The sequence below is a fragment of the Mustela lutreola genome, chromosome 1 (genome assembly GCF_030435805.1).
Source record: "Mustela lutreola isolate mMusLut2 chromosome 1, mMusLut2.pri, whole genome shotgun sequence".
NCBI classification, from domain to species: Eukaryota; Metazoa; Chordata; class Mammalia; order Carnivora; family Mustelidae; genus Mustela; species Mustela lutreola.
Window position 1 is genome coordinate 132,102,119 of NC_081290.1, and position 19,807 is coordinate 132,121,925.

At 33.1% G+C, this 19,807-nt stretch overlaps 1 protein-coding gene across 2 annotated transcripts in view; it reads right to left on the reverse strand.

Moving 5' to 3' along the window:
• FSTL5 (follistatin like 5) overlaps positions 1–19,807 on the reverse strand; it is a 763,963-nt gene that overhangs the window by 353,925 nt on the left and 390,231 nt on the right. For both annotated transcript variants that reach the window (XM_059174403.1, XM_059174392.1), the window contains exons 5-6: positions 16,913–17,109; positions 2,502–2,622 (exon numbers count right to left, since the gene is read on the reverse strand). In XM_059174403.1, the coding sequence (XP_059030386.1) occupies positions 2,502–2,622; positions 16,913–17,109 (318 nt within the window). The remainder of the gene's footprint in view (positions 1–2,501; positions 2,623–16,912; positions 17,110–19,807) is intronic.

Below are 19,807 nucleotides of genomic sequence, written 5' to 3' on the forward strand. Positions count from 1 at the left end.
ATTCATTAAGTTCATTGCATTTACTATAAATAATTTCCATAAAATCGTTACATATTAATTTCTAATAGTGAACCCAAATCATATAGATTTTTTCCCTTTCAACTTCAGCAGTTCCTAGTATAATTTAGCCCCTTTATAGACAAAACTTAACTATTTCTCTATTGAATACTTTTATTGATGATACAGATTTCTGAGTTGCAGAATTTTCTTTATCAGAACAATAAGCTGATCCACCTTGCTTTCCTTAGCAACATTAAATCATATCTCAAAATGCAGTATCATTTTTTTCCCTAGGATAAGTGCAAGCAGCTGTATTCTGGACAAGATTCTTATTTACTGATATTGCCGGGGATCATTATTCAGTCTTTGCAGTGCTGTCATAAAAATAACATATTATTTAGACATTATTTTTATTGTTTTAGTTTCTAACTCTACCATTTCATCATCAATAATAACCATATTTTAAATTAAAATTCTACACAGATAGCCACTTATCTTATGATGCTTGATCAATTGCATGCCACTAAAAATATTTTTTGCTCTCGCTACAAGTTTCAATCACTTTTACTTAGTCAAATCCACACATCTACACAGTTTAAGGGTGAGAGATTGGAGTTGGTAGATTAGACTGCTTGTTTCACAAAACAAGTTAGTAAAATAGTAATAATAATTGATATATTTTCATAGAATTTCAGACCTGGAACAGATCTTGCAGTTGAATTGGTTTCTGCAAATACCTGGGTTTGTCACACACTTGAGTTTTTATTTTTGCTATTCTTTTTGTCCAATTTCCCCATCTCCTACTGACCAAAGCCCATATCCACTTATCCTGGAGACTAATTCAAAAACTACCACCCTCAAGAAGTCTCTTTGATTTCCCAAACTGGAGAGTATATTCTCAATTCACTTAATATTTTATGTAGGTCTTTTTATGATATTTATCCCTTCTAACTTGTATCTAGTGCTTATATATATATATATATATATATATATATATAGTCTTTATATAATAATATAATAGGACAGTATTAATATAATATAAATATAAAATAATATAAATATAATTTCTTTCCTGATAATCTATAATACCTTCTCCTTGCCACCATGAGCACACAAACTAATGACTATTATGGAGTGAAGTTCTGTGGAAAGAACATATACTTCATAGTCTGACAGAGGTTTAATAATAAACTCAGCCACTTAGTTCTTAACTTCTCTGTACTTCAATTTCTTCATACAAACACAGAATAATAATACTGCTTTCTTGTTAACTTTGAAATATAGTTTCACCTTGTGACATACTTTTAGGAGATTAACAGTTTATGGAGTTGTCCTCCCTTGTGATCCTGCTTTTTTAATCTAAAATGGAAATGAAATTTAATTAAATCTGAAGAGCATACTGATATCTTGCCTTAAAGCTTTGTAACTTGCAGCTATTTCACATATATTGTTTTACTTGCACCAAATATTACATACCATATAATTTAATGTTTAACATAAAATTATCATATGACAAGAAAATTACTACCCTTGTTTATATGAATTTTCAGAAATTTAAGTAATTTCTCTAATATTAGACCACTGATAAATGGCAGAGGTATAATTCAAAAGAGATCTTTTCACACCAAGCACATATATTATTCCCTGACTTTCTGGAAAGTGATATATACATGTGTATACATATGACATATTAAAGATAGATAGATGACAGATAGATGATAGATGATAGATAGATAGATATAAAAAATACTGGTTTCAGTGCTAAATTAAATCCTTTTGAACTTTGTTTCTTTGGTAATTATCAAACACCAACCAGTTAATTTAATTTTTACATACATCTCCTATATCTTTCCTTTCTCGTTTTTGTCTCCTAGTCTTTCCTCTTTGAATTATTTTTAAAGAATAAACTACTAGGTAACTTTTTAAAGCCAGGTCATCTTCATAATTCCCTTTCATAAAGCACATATAGTCAATTTTAAGAAGTCTTTAAGCAATTGAAATGTATATAAATTATTCCAAAGTACCTTAATATTATACCAAACACCTTAACATAAATACAATTTTTCCATTTCTATGCTTGTTACCATAATGCAAACTCTATCTAGGAATCTGCTTTAGTTTCCCAATAGTGTAAAAACAAAAAAGTCACTGTGAAAATAATTAAATTAGTTTTGACATACAGTGAAAACTAGGCAAGTACTGCTCCTACTCCAAAGCTTAGAAACAACATTGTGGAATTAATGCTTGCAATGAAAATCAGTAAGAACGGATATCTAGGGTTATCAAGTATTCCCAATTTTTCATTTTAGAATCATTAAACTCCTTAGCTTTTACATATATTTCAACAACATTTAAGTACTTAAATTATCTTACTTATATATCACTTCTCTAAAAAAAGAAAAAAAACAAACAACTTGTACTCTGAGATCAAGCAAACACACAGTATTGTGTAAAGAAACAGGAAAAAGAATGAAGAATTAGAGAATGAATATTATACTCACGGAATGTTCTATAAAGTTCTTCAAGAGCCAGGTGCTTGTCAGAGTTAAAATCATCGTATTTCAGTAGATCATACAAAGTACAATCAGAAAGATCCTTGCCAAGTTCTTCCTGTTTTATCACCTGACAGGAAAATGAAACCATACAATTATAACCTTCTTAACATTTCTATAGCACAATTCATTATACATAATAATCATTTAATAGATCATTTTAAGTCTGCAGTAGGGCAAGTAACTGAACCTATGAAAAATCCAGATTTTCAGTTACTGGACAATTATTTTTAACCATTCCAAAGATAAAAAGTTAAAAAGTTCAGATAGGTACTTAGAATTTAGTCCAAACTTTCTAATACAAAAATTTCACAGTAGAACCCAGAAAAATCTGAACTTTACAAGGACATTTTGTATTTTACTCATTTTCTTTGCTCCATTTACACTGACTCAAGGAACTATCGCCACATGAAAATTGCCTCCTACGTCTCAGTGACCTCTGTCAAAATAAAACAGGACTCTTTCTCAACAAAAATAGTGCGATTGTTTGTTCCAATTTTCATCTTCAAATTATTTGTGAAAAATGAAGTTAGGGTTTTTTTTTTTCTTCTCTGCCTAAACTCTTCCTCAGCTGGAAGTTAAGCCATTTGGGATTGTGCATAAACTCCCTGGGTCACAAAAGAGCTATTAAGCAAATAACTGTTTCCAGGAGCCAAAGAGAATTAATGCTCCAACTGATGATGAAAATCTACCCAAGTGTGAGTGAGAAAAATCATCAAACTGCCTTTCTACTCTGTGCTCTGTCCTATGGACTGAAGCTGTAGCTTTTTTATACTCAACTGCTCTAACTATTGCCTCTCAAATAAAATCAAAAAAAGAAAAAGACTTTTCAAATACTCCTGTTCATCTGGTGGGCTGCAGAGCTGTGTCCATGGCTTTTCATAGCCTCCCACATACAGAGGCAGTATTTCACATTATAGTGTGTGTTTTTAAAAGACAGTGCCATGTAATCAGAAAATGCAGGCTCTTGAATTCAGCCAGGTCTGGGTTTTGCTCCTGCCAAGGCCACTTCTATAATTTCTGGTAAACTGTTGAACATTTCCTCAATTAGAAATTGTAGAGAGGGGGCGCCTGGATGGCTCAGTGGGTTAAGCCGCTGCCTTCGGCTCAGGTCATGATCTCAGGGTCCTGGGATCAAGTCCCGCCTCGGGCTCTCTGCTCAGTAGGGAGCCTGCTTCCCTCTCTCTCTCTCTGCCTGCCTCTCCATCTACTTGTGATTTCTCTCTGTCAAATAAATAAATAAAATCTTTAAAAAAAAAAAAGAAAGAAATTGTAGAGAGCAACATTTATCTCTCATGGCTACCCTGAAGATTATACACACACACGCATGTATGTATGTCCATAAACGCGCGCACACATACTCATATAGTTAGATGCAAGACCACACATAATGTTCACTCCAAAGTAAATCATTAAAAGTAAAAAAAAAAAAAAAAAAAGGTAATGTGCTTCTTATTCAAACAATTCACTGCCGATTTCCACACCAGCTTGCACAGCTTGTTTTTGAGAAAGCAGTTTGCTTCAGACTTTCTTTGTTAGATCGATGGCAGATTAGCGATACCAACTTCTAAAGATTCTCAGATGCTATTGAACTACTTTTTTAATAACCCTTTTGGGAACAGTCCCATGTTAAAAGTTCGTTACAGCTGAGCATGGATGGCTGTAGAGGTAGCTTGGAGGATGGAGCTTAGCATAAGGGTCCCTAGCCCCCTCCAGTCCCAGCCACCTGAGCAGAGCCAAACAGAACTTCCACAATATACTGAGTTATCTACTTTTGTGCAATGTATTTACATTTCATTGGTGAAATTCGTATTTGCTGCCTTGGGGGTGGGAGCAGGCAAAACATTTATGTGCTTTAATTGATCCACACAAATAGATATTGTTGAGAGTGAGTATTAAGCCCTACACTCTTGCACAGTCCAGCTGAAGGGATTAACAAAACTACCTCATGGCTGAAGTCACCTCTCCTACAAGCCTAGTGAGAAAACTAATACTGCTTTTCTATTAGAAAGTAACAGAGTTCTCAGTCCTTCTCCATCTGTTATTTGTTAGATCATGGATAATGACTTTTTCCTGGGTGGTAGGGGGCAGCGTATTTCGTCTGACCTCATGAGGCTCTTCTTAAAGAACTATAATGCAAGCATTGCGGTGACACCAGGTTTTGGTCACGTATTTTAAGGACATATTTTAGTGGTTTTTATTTTTGTACATATTCATAAAAAGAAGGAGATGGAAAAACCTGGAGAAAAATCTTCATCATTTTCTGTTTCATATTTTCTATTTTGATAGTTTACTCAGATTAAGTCATGTATTAGACAAAGAGAATGAATTTCCACCTTTTTTCCCTGAATGCCAGCATAAGACTAGATAGAACTTGATTTGATCTTGGTCTTCGTTTGATCATGAGTGTACAACGTAAACTGGATGTGTTTTAATGAGTGTGCCTTAGCAAAACAAATGGTCCTGGCTAGAAGTTTTTTAAAGCTAAAAACGAAAAGCAAAAAACCCCAACTCTGTTCACCTATATTGGACCATGTCCATGTACAGAAGAGAAGTGATTCTTATCATCAATATTTCAAGTACATATTTTCTTCATTTATTCCATTTTTTGGTCAAAAAACAGCCTACTTAAAACATCTTTCCTAGTAACTTCTTTTGCCCTTTAGGTTTCCTAATGGATCTGTGTACAGTCTGGGGTATTCTAAAAGAGAGAGACACCTTCCTATGACCTTTCATTCAATGGATCAATTGCTTTAGATATCTAGAGTTTTGATAAGCTTATCAAAGTGTCGGTCTGCAAGAAAGTAAGCAGACTTCCTTCCCAAGTATACAGTAATACATTAAGCATTCTTTGACACAGGGATCCAAACTTTTAGGGCTTTCATTGCTGCCAGCATTTCCTTTATTTATGTCTGGCCCTGATTCTGATTGCTTCCCCGTCTAGGCTCGCAAAACACACGTGTTATTTTTGACCTGGTGATCATGACAGAGCCACACTCACCGAATATATTGTAGGAAAAAAAATACATACATATACATATATATATAAATTTTTTATTTTTTTATATATCCTACATATCCTACAATGAAGGGTAATCAAGGAGATAACTCATAATTTCATTTGTTATCCACTGTAAAATATTGAGTGCTTTTCCCAAATTTACCAGTGTTTGGTGAACTGTCTAAGGCTAAAAGACAATTAAAGAGTCTCACATGCTTTAATGATCGAAAATCAAGTTGCGTGAATCTTGGGTTCCACAGAGATTAGAGTCAGTATGACGAAATAGAAGTATTAGTAGAATGTATGTCATCCAGGGAGCTCAGATACACAGCATCTCAGAGGGGATACATATTTAATTTCAAAGTAATAGAACTGCCAAGGTTGCATGAGGAATTGTAATAACTCAGGGATGATTCAGTGTTTTTGTATTATATTCTTTTTTGTCCAAAAACAACAAAAATAAAAACAAAACACCCAGTTCCTCCCAAAGTAAACTATTCTCCTTATTATTCTCTTTCATTTGTTTATTTAGATATCTATTCAACAAATTATTTTTATCTATCTACTGTGTGCCAGACTCCTAGATGCTGAAAATAAGACAGACAAAGATCCCTCCCATGTATAACTTCTATGCTAGTAAAGGGGAAACAAATAAATATATAAGTAAAATATATTGTATACCAGATAATAAATTATGTGAGGACAAATAAAACTGGAAAGAAAAAAAGAAAATGCCAGAGGTGGGTGGAGAGGATTGTCTCCCTACTGTGGAGATGTTTGGATATTAGTTTTCTGGACATATATCATGACTTAGAAACCAAAGATTATTATACCGACTCTCATAAAAGAGGTAAAGTACATGGGATCAGTTTTGATGGTCTCAAGTCAGGTCATGATGATGAGGGGTGAGGGCATAGAAGGACAATGGAGTAGAATCTTCCAATTCTGTCTTTTTCTTTATTCTCCTTGGTGAGACAGAAACTCATGGAAAGACACACCAATCATTTGTTCAAGAGCACATCAGAGGCTGAGCTCTTCCTGATCCTTTGCAAGCTATTTTTCATCTAACTAATCACGACCATGTCACAGTCACAGTGATCCAGTAGATCAGAGCTCAGTGTTCCTCTGTTTATACAAAGTACATCACATTTGTGAAGTTGAGGAGAAGAAGTTATATTCACTCTCTACTTGACAAATTGCATCAAAGCCTGAGGGGTCAGGAAATAAATATACTTTGTTAGAAATACGTATTCTTCAGGCTTTATCCTTAAGCTTCTCCTACACACTTGATACGGATGGGTTGGCTTCTCTACTACTTGGTTCTCTCAACATCTCCTTGTACACTACCTTTCTGTTTCTCCCCTCCCCCCTGCCCTCTCCTTTTGTCTTTCCCTTTTTAACAACAAACATGTGCCAAGTACTGTGCTGGGGTTGGAGATATGGTAGTAAATAAGAATGACATAGCCTTTGTCCTCATGGAATTAATTTTCTGGAGAAGATAAGTGGGAACAGGAAATCAAATAATTAAATAAACAAGATAATTACAGATTGTCAACAGTGTTCCAAAAAAAAAAGACAAAGTGAAAGGACAGAGAGTAAATAATTAACATTACAGATGATAATTGTTTAATTATATATAACCGATGTTATCCTGAACTAGGTGTATTACAAGAAAAGGTTTACATAAAAATTAATTAACATCTTTTAAGTTCTCTTCTAGGTTTTGTAACATTTAAAAAATCAATAGTGTCAAAGTTAATTCTTTTGAAGAACCTGCTGAAGATATAACATTAATGAGAAAAAAAATATTTTATTTTTAAGGCATTCTATATGGCTCATAGGGATTTTCTGAATGTGAATTCCCCGTTTTTAAATGCATATTAATATTCCAAGGGAAAGATTCTATAAACGATATGCTTAAATTTTTTAAAAACGATTTTTAAAAAATTTTCCAATTGTCTTGTGCATATTATGAAAAGCATTAAACAAGAAAAAGAAAAAAAGAATACTTGAAACTCTACTAATGTTTCCAGATAGGATTGAAAGTCCTGTTTCTTAATTGTAGCCTCAAGCTGCAACTAAACAATCACAAGCCTTACCTTTCTCTGTTAAGTGCTAACTGTTGCTGTGATTACCCTTCTGAAATCTTTAGCGTTTGAGAGGAAATTGCCAGTACTAGAAAGATCTACCTACTGGCATTGCCACTGCCAATCTAAGTCAAACACCTGGTTTCTGCTACCTTATTTCATCTACCAGAAGGTTTATGGGGCTTTAAAATGTTAAATAGGATTAATTACCATGGAATTCCCTGGAAGTCCTCACTTATCTCCCTTCTCTATCCAGACAAAAGCTTGTTTATTTGCATTTAGTTTGTTCCCACTAAAATAGCTTTTTTATCTATTAGACAAAACAATTCTTACCAATCTTATAGTAAATAAATATGTTGGCTAGATACTAGAACCTTTTAAAAAATCTTGAAAAATGTAATAGGCTTCATCAACTCAAAATAAAGATTAATTATCCATTCCCTATATAACAGCTCTAATAATTTTTAAAGAAAATTGTATGTACAAAAGTTGCAAAAACATCATTGCCATGCCCATTCTGATAGCTTAAAAATATCTGGTCTTATTTATTCTTGCTTTTTATTTAATTTTGTAAATGTATTCACATATGGTAGTCATTGAGCAAATAGCTTTTTAAGTCAAATATGTATAACATAATAATCTAAATCCTGCGAACAAGTAGCTCTTTTTATTATTTTAATAAAGAGTTGGCATGTGTGCACATTAGGGAAATATTTCATTCTAATATGCATGCTTAATGTGAATCAGCTTATTAAGATGACAGAATCTAAATGAAGAAAGAGCTAAATCAATATACTCAATACAGCTGCTTATTTAAACTCAGAATCACAAGGGAATGATTTTGCTTACTTAAATTCTACGGCTGGTTATTTTATGAAATAGGGAGAGGCCGAAGGAGTAGATTTTCCAAGCTGTTAGCACTATTTCACTTTAAGAACCCTATGTTTACTACTATTAAGTTAAACAAGGAAGCCATTAGACTGAGTTGGATCTAATGCTCTGGCCTCTATATAAACAAACCAATATCTAAGCCTGTAAATGCCGCAATTTTCAAAACTGACAACCAATCACAAATAGCCAAGTATGCTTTAAGCAGTAGCCAATCAAAGACTTCCTTACTTTGCTTTCTCCTTTTCTCTAGAAAAGTTTTCCCTTAGCTCCTGTCAGCAGAATGCATCTTAACCATTGCTAGTTTGGCACAGTCCAATTCAAATAGATTTTTGGTCAAATAAATTCTTAAGATTTTAATATGCCTCAGTTTACCTTTCAACACTGCTAACAAATTCAAGGGTGCCATTCTGCCAGGTGAAATCTGCTTATTAGTCCCTTCATCTTACCCTAAAGACCCAACATTTGAGACCACAGTGCAAGACAAAGTTGTCCATTCCCCTCTATGGGACAATCTGGACAATTTCCTTTGTGTTTCATACCCTGGTTTAGCTCTGTGACCCTATGAATTCCCCATACTGCTATGCACATTTCCTTCTCTGACTCCATTTCCATTCCTTTCCAACTCAAACCCAACATAGTGACCTCTGGAAATCCTGCTCTCTGATCAGAAAACTCTCTTTTATCTTCCATTTCTTATAAAAAACATGTTCTTCACCACGTTAACTTTAAGAATTCTGTTTAAGAAAACAATTTGTCTGATAATTTTATCAATCGGAGGCCAATTTTTCTCTCGTATCCATTCTATCTCAGCACGGAAGATGGTCAATAACTCAATGGCTCCCTTTTGGCACTTCTGGATTTTTTCTGCTTCCTACACCTGTCTTCATTAGATAGATAAAAATGAAAGATGGATGGATGGAGAGATGGAGAGAGAGAGAGAGAGAGAAAGGACCTACTTCTTTGAATCTCAGGCTATTCAGCTACATAATTCTCTCCCATTCTCTCCCCATAATTCACAAACAAATTTAGCTGCTGATTCACAATCTTTCTGCCTACCTTAACTCTTTTAGTATCCCCAGTGGTTCCCTCTATACATATGAATAAACCACCCAGAACCATTCTGAGCCACCCCCAACTTTTTTCTTTTTTAAAAAATAAATGATCATTAACCTTCACAATTCTAGTGACCTTTCCCTACATGCTAGACTGGCCAGGAGGAATATATTCATACCTTAGGTCACCTCATCCTGAAATCTTTATTTCAAGCATCACACATTCAGGTCTGTGTAGGGAAATTATGTTTTGAAAGCCACAAATATGTTACTATGTGGCTGAGCACCTGACTACACTAATCATATATATAACAGTTGGGAGAGATATCAGGTTTGTGATTATACTATGGAAAAATATACTTTTATGTTTGTTGAGGCTTTTATAGTAAGCTATTATTCTATGAATCATACATTAGAATATGATAATCCAATTTGGAGCATATTGTTATAAGAATGATTTTCACTGAAGCAAGCATCAGTAAAGCTCAGATTTCACCATAGATCCAAAGATAGCATCAAGTTCTCACTTTTGGGGAAGATAATTAAAGAAAAGAAAGAGAGACAGATACAGATAATAGAGATGAACCTCAGAAATTTGCTTAGATGTGGGGAGTTAAGCTAAGGTAGAACACCAAACAAATAAGGTTTCACACTTTATCAAAATGGTCTTCAGAAAAAGGCAAAACATTTGGTTTTACCTTTAGTATACAGAATTAGTTACCAGCAAGGACTACTTAGTTTAATAATTTCATTGTGAGGGCACCTGGGTGGCTCAGTGGGTTAAGCCGCTGCCTTCGGCTCAGGTCATGATCTCAGGGTCCTGGGATCGAGCCCTACATCGGGCTCTCTGCTCAGCAGGGAGCCTGCCTCCCTCTTTCTCTGCCTGCCTCTCTGTGTACTTGTGATCTCTGTCTGCCAAATAAATAAATAAAATCTTAAAAAAAAAAAATCTCATTGTGAATGGAATCCAGACACTATAGCATGGATCTGAGAAAAGATACAGACCTCTACAACAAAATAACTGCCCATTTACCTGTTTTCCATAAAGAGGGAATAGATATTTAAAGACAAAATGCACAAAAAATATTTAAATGTGATTGAAATACTACCTTTGTCATACAGTAATTAAGACAATTATATGGGAAGGAGTCAATGTTCTGTTCCTATAAAACAACAAAGTTTATAAATAACACACTTTCCCTACCATCCATCTCCATATCATTTGGGGAAGAGAAATTCTCACCGAAATGCTAAAAGTGGGCCATACACTTGAGGAAAGAGAGAGATACGGGACTTAATTAGGTTCTGAGAGTATAAAAAGTAAGGCACAAGACGGAGGCTAGGAATTTCCCTACATTTCAAAGACTGATGATATATTTCTCCTAAAGAGAAGAATATGATAGATACTGGTTTTTGATGTTGGTATTATATCCTATAACCTGTCATTAGTTTTTTAAAAAGTATAGATATTGGCAACTGTGGAATGTGAAGTATTTGTTATACAAATTCAGGGGAATATAAAATAGAACATACTGTTTTACATGATAAAGCATTTGGAGCCCCAGGCTGAGAGATAGATTTAGGCACTGAATCTATCTATGGTGTAGGAAAAGCAAAGCACACCTGGACAAGGCACAAGGAAAGGAAAAGTGTACAAAACACTTCATCTAAACTGGATTTCAATTTGGGATTTAAGTACTTTGTGATGTAAACACCCTATATCTCCCTTACACATCTTCAAGCAAGTCTATATTGCTTCTTGCAAATATATATATTTTACATATATATATAATTATACATGTATATGCATAAAATTTTTGTGGAGTTCAAAAAGAAGCACAAAGGGGACATAGACATCTAAATTATAGCAATAAAATAAGTATCACTACTATTATTAATACTATTACTATTAGTTACTATAACATAGTACTCAGGATTTAACAATTCATGCCAACAAATATGTAAGTACTTCAAATGAGATGAGCAAAATAAAAACACACCATCGTTTATTTTTTCTAATTTCTTGGGAAAACCAAAACTATTTCTCTTTTTTCGCAGGAAACTTTTTTCTTTCCTTTCAAAAAACTTTTTAAATGTTTATTTATTTTAGAGAGAGGGAGAGAGAGAGGGAGAAAGCATGAGTCAGTGGGAGGAGGGGCAAAGGGAAAGAATTTTCAAGCTGACTCTCCACGGAGCGGAGACCCCCACTTGGGCTCAACCTCATGACCCTGAGGTTACGACCTGAGTCAAAATGAAGAGTTAGACACTTAACTAACTGAACCACCTAGGCACCCCTCTATTTTTTAAAAATATTTTATTTATTTATTCTAGAGAGAGAAAGAGTGCGTACATGCATGTGCATGGGGTAGAGGAAGGGCAGGGTAAGAGGAAGAGAGAGAATCTTAGGCAGACTCTCTGCTAAGCCTAGAGAACAACACAGATTCCATCCCTGACCCTGAGATAATGACCTGAGTTGAAATTGAGAGTTGGATGCTCAACTGACTGAGCCACCAGGTACCCCAGACCATTTTTCTTTTCATTATAAAAGTTAGTATTAAAATTTTTGTATGTTTAATAATGTATATATAGATTTCTATGTCATAATGGCTGTGACCTAATGGTATTTAAGTTGTTATCACTTATGATCCAAGTATAAGCATTAAAAAAAAAATGCAAAGGAAGATGATCATAATGGAACTATTATTCAATCACTCATTCAATAACTTAAGTATATGTGCTCTCTTTGCTTATATTATCATCTGTGTCATCACATGAAAGTTAGCTTTGAAAATATAATTATAGCTAACACACTGTATTTTCTGTGTGCTAATCATGTTCCTAAGAAACATGTATATTGTAAATGATATAAATATTATATTAAATTTACACAGTAAGGACTAGTATTATTGCTAATATATAGAAAGGAAAACAGTCTCAGAGTTTAAGTAACTGGCCAAAGGTTCAGAGGTAGTAAGTAGTAAAGATGCGATTTGAACCCAGGCTCCATAAAACAAAGTTCTAATCTACTACACTTTGATCATAAAAAAAGATTATTTTGAAAAAAAAATTCTAGGGCTTTACCAATTTAGAACCACTCATGCCTTTCCATTTGTAACATTTTCTTCTGGTCTTTTGAAATGCATATGTCATCTTAATCTTTGTTGATTTATTTTCATCTGTTATTACCTTTTTTAACTCTTCCAGATCCTCTGTTACTAATGGCAAATCTACCAGAGCACTATCACTGAATATATTAACTTAGTAAAATACAATTCTTTTGAAAATCTAAAACTTCACTTTGCTATAAATTACTATTGCTATAAAATTGCTATGAAAATACCCAATTATAAGATATAATTGGGTATTTTCAACATACAAAATGAGCCTCAGACTGAAGGATGAACTGTGTGGTTACAGATGTCTATGTTAAGGTAGAGTGTTGAAGAGATGTATTGAACAAGATTTATTTCTATAAATGGTCAGTTTATTTTAGTAAATATTTTCTTGCTGACAAATTGTTAGCTGTGATACTAAGGATCCTATTCCTTTTATCTACTACATTTTTTATTCATTTTCACTCTCAACTAGAAAGGCCTGTAGGTTCTAATTTACTTGAAAATCTGCAAGAAAAATTCTAGAATATATATTCATTATGCGGAATAAAAATAGAATGTATGCAGCCAGCTCTCATGCTGCAATTGTAAAACCTTAAAGCCAAATTATATTCTTTAATTTTTCCTTGTCACTGGCAGTATCTTAGAGCTATGTATTATATTTCTGCTAATAATAGCTTGTAAATTATTAAAAGACACCAGTAAGATCCTTTCCCTTTTTATCTTTCTAAGTTAAATTATTTCAAAATTCCATTTTAAATTATGACATTATATGTTTCTAGGTTTATTAATAAAGCCATATATATTATTGGTTATAATATTTAGCAAAAAGTTCTTAAAGAGTAACTGTAACCCCAAAAGACACAAGTCAAAAACAATACTGTGCTATACATATCTAGGTATTCATTCTATCTATTCTTTTTTTTTTTTTTTAAGATTTTATTCATTTATTTGAGAGAGAGAAAGAGCATGAAAGAGGAGAAAGTCAGAGGGAGAAGCAGACTCCCTGTGGAGCTGGAAACCCAATGCAGGACTTGATCCTGGTACTCCAGGATCATGTCCTGAGTTGAAGGCAGTTGCTTAACCAACTGAGCCACCCAGGTACCCATCACTCCATTTTTTGAAGCGTGTTTGTTATTACCTTCTGTTGTTGTTGTTCTCCTTTTTTTATTTCATAGTTGATTACTGACAGATGGGATACTGATATTTTCACAATACACTGCTAAAAGTGAAAATGACTTAATGTGGTATGGGATGTATTCAGAAGGATGTTAGTAAACCTCCCAGAAATTTCCTTCCATTTACCTCATGGAGAGCCAAGATGCAAAAGAGTTTCTGAAGTTTCTGAATATAAAGTTTCTGAGGATAACTTTCAGATGAATTGGAAGAGTATTTTTCAGACATACAGTAAATCCAAAGCAAGGGAAACAGAGAAAACAAAAATACTTTTGTAGCAGATGAACTTTATTATGGGTTGAGTTGTATCTTCTTAAAAGATACATTGAAGTCTTAATCCTGGTGCCTCAGAATGTAATGTATTTTTGGAAATAGGGCTGTTAAAGATATAATTTGATAACTTAAAATGAGGTCATCTGGAGTAGGGTGGTCCAATCCAATATGACTGGTGTTCTTTAGAAAAGGCAAGGTGTTGGGAAGACAGGCACACAGAGAGGATGCCATGTGACTATAGAAGCAGAAAGATGTTACTACAAGCCAATGAATGCCAAGGAATGCCTAACACTGCCAGAAACTGAAAGAGACAAGCAAGAATCTTTTCCAGATATTTCAGAGAGACCATGGTATAGCCAATTCTTTGATTTTAGATGCTGAATGGAGAGAAAGGTTGATTTAGAAACCCACTTTGCATTATTTTGTTAAGGCTGCTCTAGGAAATAAATTCAAATTTGGTGTGGCAGAAACTTGAAACAGGTATAATTGAAGTGCTGTCACTGCCATTTTCTAGTGAGGAGAAGGTTTCCATTTGGATTTAGATGGAGCTACTGTGATAATAACCGGATTTGGTCAAAGCATGTTTTGTAACTAATCAATGGTTACAATGGTGTAGATATGTTAATAAAACTAATATATATAGAAATAATATATGTATTATATACATAATTCATATATCATATTACTTATAGAATATATAAAATAAAAAAAGCAAAAAGCACAATATATTCTGATATGTCAAGTCTATGTAGATCAAGGTGATATGCCTCAATTACAAATTCATTTTAATTAACTAGTAATCTCTTATCATTACTATAAATATAAAATTCTAGTTTCTTTCTTGAAAAATAAATCATGAGGTAAATGATAACATAGGTATATTAATTATAAAATTTAATTAATTTTACTTTTATTTTATTTATATTTTTAATTCATTTTATTTAATTAATTTTACCTAAAATTCCAGATTTTGATTCTTTAAACCCCAATGCCTGGATTCAGTAACTAGTCAATAAATGCAATCTGGATTAAAGGAGATAATGAAAATGATATATATTTTAATTAACTAGAATGACAAGAACTCTAATCAATTTACTTACAAATTTACTTTGATATAAAGTTCTAAACTAAGTTACACTATTCCAAATCTTAGAAATCTTTGCAGAATAAAACCAATATTCCACAATGTCAGATTTTTAAAATAAAGCATGAAATTAACCATAAGAGATGAATGACATGACGTTATAGACTACTGGATTTTTTTTATTAACTGTATCAACTGCTTAGTACTACAGCAAAATTCACCTCAATATAGTCACTATAGGGATTATCAAGAAGTCAGCAAAATTCCTCAGTGCTATCACCATTTTCCCAGATTGTTCATCCTAGATTGGCTTCTTTTCTTCATTACTCCCTAAAACCTGTATAATTTTTGAAGAAACCTTGTGTCTCCTATTTTACATTTCTACTACTTTCTACAACTAGTTTAGTTTCTTGAATCTGAGTGTTAACATTTTCCTTCAAACTAGTCTTTCTCCATGACACACATATAAAAGCATTTCTGTTTTTCCAAAATGATCTAAATAGACCTTTGTTTATTCAAATAGTTTCCTTAGTAATTGGTTTCTTATTACATCTTTCATTTTGGTGACAATTTTCAAATAAATGAAATTTAATAAGGTGGACTAAATATTTGACCTAAATTGACTGTATCCTAATTAATCTTTGGTTATTGAAACAAAGTAATTTAGTAACTTCCTAAATGATTTACTTACATTATGTTATAGATGTGCTTAATTGCTGATGAATAATTCCCCTAAAGATTGGGTACACAAGTTCTCATTGACTGATAGACAAACATTATAAAAGCTCCAGAGTAGATCTGAAGATCTCTTACACATTTTGTAAGATAAAGAACTAGTGATTCCTTTAGGTATTTAAGGTGTAGAAACCTATCAAAAGTAGTGCTGTGAAGTGTGTAAACCTGGCGATTCACAGACCTGTACCCCTGGGGATAAAAATATATGTTCATAAAAAATTAATTAATTAATTAATTAATTAATTAAAAAAAAGTAGTTACTGATTTTTAAACTACAAAATATCATATAATTGTTACTTGAAATTCTATTGCTGATAGAATAGTGTTAAAAGAAAAACAACACCAAAACCCAAAAATTAACCAACCAACCAAAGAATCTTAAAATGGCATCACTTAGGCCATGTCTTAATAAACTAAATTATAATAAGCTAATAAACTAATTTTAGTTCAACCTCTTCCAGAAATGTAGTCTTATTAGTCCATCATGAATTTTTCAATCAGCACCAATGAGTCTACCACCTGGGCCCTTTCCAGCCCTCAAAAGAAGATGATGTAATCTACATGAGAATAGCCCATGCTTTTCCCCTAAGGAAAAGTGGCCTTATCTGGAACAACCTTTCTCTTTTGATAATAATTTTCCTGCCCCACTCTCCTTCTACAAAACTTTCCATCTTGTACAACTGCCCTAGCACCCGTCTATTTGCCAAATGGGATGTTGCCCAATTCAATTTTGTTTAATAAAGCCAATTAAATCTTTAAAATTTACTCAGTTGAATCTTTGTTATTTAACAGTCATCAAATGTTGCCCTTAAAAGTATGTTTTGTCTACACTCTCATATAATACAGATTAAACACATATTTTATTAATACAGAATAAATTCACACATATGTGAAAATATTGTACATGATACATTTAAATAAACTTGTTAATTCAATCATGAATCATACCTGAGTTAGTTCATTAATATCTACAAGTCCATTACTGTCGGCATCAAAATATTTAAACATTCGATCCACCAACAACTTCTTCCAAGATATGTCATCACCGTTAGGGTTTTCATTTTCTTGTGTAATATATTTTTGATTTTGTAAATCTAAAAGCATATTTTTCATCTTGTTGTATTCAGTGGCCTTGCAGTTATTTCCTGTAACAAAAGAACTAAGTTATTTTAAAAGCAATGTTATTGAAAAGAAATCATTTATTATATTAATGTTAAGAAGCCGTTATCTCTAAAAATAACATACTTGGTACATGATTTTTCTCTTCCTACTTTGAATTCTTTACAATTCATACAAGGTTAAAATAACGGACTATCAATTTTCAGGGTAAGATAGAAAACTTTCATTTGTATCATATCTACTAACAACATATTTACTGTGTTTTCTCTATGCCAAAGTAATTGGTTCTATGAGGAGCAATAGAAAACATGATAGCTCCAATTGTTTGAATACATTATCTTAATTTTAATCCTCACTACACATTCTTACATGGATGGTTTGCAGGTTTTGAAGCACAAGGAGATGAAATGTCTTGTCCAAGGCAAAGAGTTAGATTGTGTTGGATTTTGCACTTGAACTCATATAAATCTGATATCAAAATAGGATAGCATATTTTTAAGTGGAAGTATCCTTTATATATTTGAATTTGTTTTGAAGAAGCTAGTGTGTGTATGTGTGTGTTTGCATTTTTTAAAATTCTATTCTTGATAGTAAGCTCATATTTGTATTCTTACAAAGGTCTTTCTCTTTCTGATATTCATTTGTCTCTCTTTTTAGAGCACACAGTGTATAACATGATATATGTTTGCATTTTTATCTTGAAGTTCTAACTTTACAAATTTTATCTCCACAAATGACGTGAAAGTTCATTGAATTAATAATGCACCACAGACTTTCAGTATTTCCCATAAAGTAGTGGGGACAATATTTGGCAACATCAGAGTTAGTGAAAATAATTGCTTAGCTTAATGTCTTCAAAAATAACTGCAATTGCTCTAATATCATCACACAATTATTTTACAAAGGATTTTTCTTACACTGGTTCCCATAATAATGTCTTTAAGTAGTACATTGAAAAGGAGTATATACCACTGATAGGAAATGCAATATAAAATGTATTATAGAAAATACAGTGACTGGGATGCCTGGGTGGCTCAGTGGGTTAAAGCCTCTGCCTTCGGCTCGGGTCGTGATCCCAGGGTCCTGGGATCGAGCCCCACATCGGGCTCTCTGCTCAGTGGGGAGCCTGCTTCCTCCTCTCTCTCTGCCTGCTTCTCTGCCTACTTGTGATCTCTGTCTGTCAAATAAATAATAAAATCTTAAAAAAAAAAAGAAAGAAAATACAGTGACTAATGTGACTTGTAAACGAAAAAGTAAGTATTGTATCAGCCAAGAATTTTTAGAACACATTTTTACAGAAAGTACTAACTTTATAATTGTTGTCAATTTTGACAATTAGGCTTTAACAGAATCTATGATTTAAAAAGATTTCTGAAGATTTTTAAATATATGTCTGAACAGCACGGAGTTGAAAAACAGTATTTGAAGTCTCATTCTCTTTCAAGACAAGATGGAAAACAATCTCTTCCAGAGAGCTGAGAGACTGTCTTTTTCAAAGACAGCGAAATAATTACTGTTGTTCAGCAATTTTAGTGTTTAGCAATCCTGTCAAGAACTTTTTTTTTACAATAAAATGTAAACTTTGTGCTGCAGATTAAGTCAATTTTGTATTATTCTATTCTCAGTTTTAAAAAAGATAATATTGAGAACGTTCTCATAATAGCAAAGAAATCATTGACAAAAGAGAGAAGTAATCAAGTCTAGAGGGATAGGTAGCAATTTTGATGTCCATGAAAGTGGCACAAAAAAGATTTAAAATGTGTGCATGCCTGTGTGTGTGTGCATGTGCACATGTGCATGCATCAGGAAGAGAGAGGAATATGTGATAAAAGAATGGGGAAAAGCATCATAGACTATTCCAATAGCCCTACCCAGGATTTCTGTATCTGACTTTGGGTCTGTATCTCCTTTCATCTGACTAACAGTGAGTAGGATGGAGTTTGGAGACGTTGACCTGGGTCCCAGGCAATGTGGAGATCAGAATGCTGGTGAGAGGCAATAGGAATTAGGGTTTAAATTAGGGTTTAAATGCTGAGAAACATGTAACTAATATTTACAATTTGAGGGAAGAGAATACAGTGTGAGTTGTTACACTCTAATTTTGATCTAATTGAGTAATGTAATCATCATAATGATCTCTATTAATACTTTCACTTCTCAACTTGTAAATTTCCTTGAAAATTCAAGTGATTGTTGGCAATCCAAAGAAAATAAAAATAAAAGCATTGTAGTTAAGGATTTATAGTCTATGGAAATGTACAAAAAGTAGTTATAAAATCACATAAAACTTTGTGAAATTTATAGATTTAATAAAATTTCTGTCATAGATTTTTAGTAATAAATGGGAACATCTGCTATTAACAATAAGTGATATGTAATGCAGCTTTCCTATGTGTCAGGAACTTTATATGTGTTAAATCAGTTAACTCTCACAACAGTCCCAAAAGAAAGACAATGCAATTATCACCATTTTATAGACCAGGAATTAAGGCATTGAGAAATTAATTTGTTCAAAGTTATAGAGCTAGAAAGGAACAGAATGATTTTTATATACAAGCAATATCTCTTTTGCCATTTATTCTCTACTTCTCTCATCATCAGAACTGAGTTTTATTTTTTTAAAAATTTTATTTATTTATTTGACAGACAGAGATCACAAGTAGGCAGAGAGACAGGCAGAGAGAGGGTGGGGGATCAGGCTCCCTGCTGAGCAGACAGTCTGAT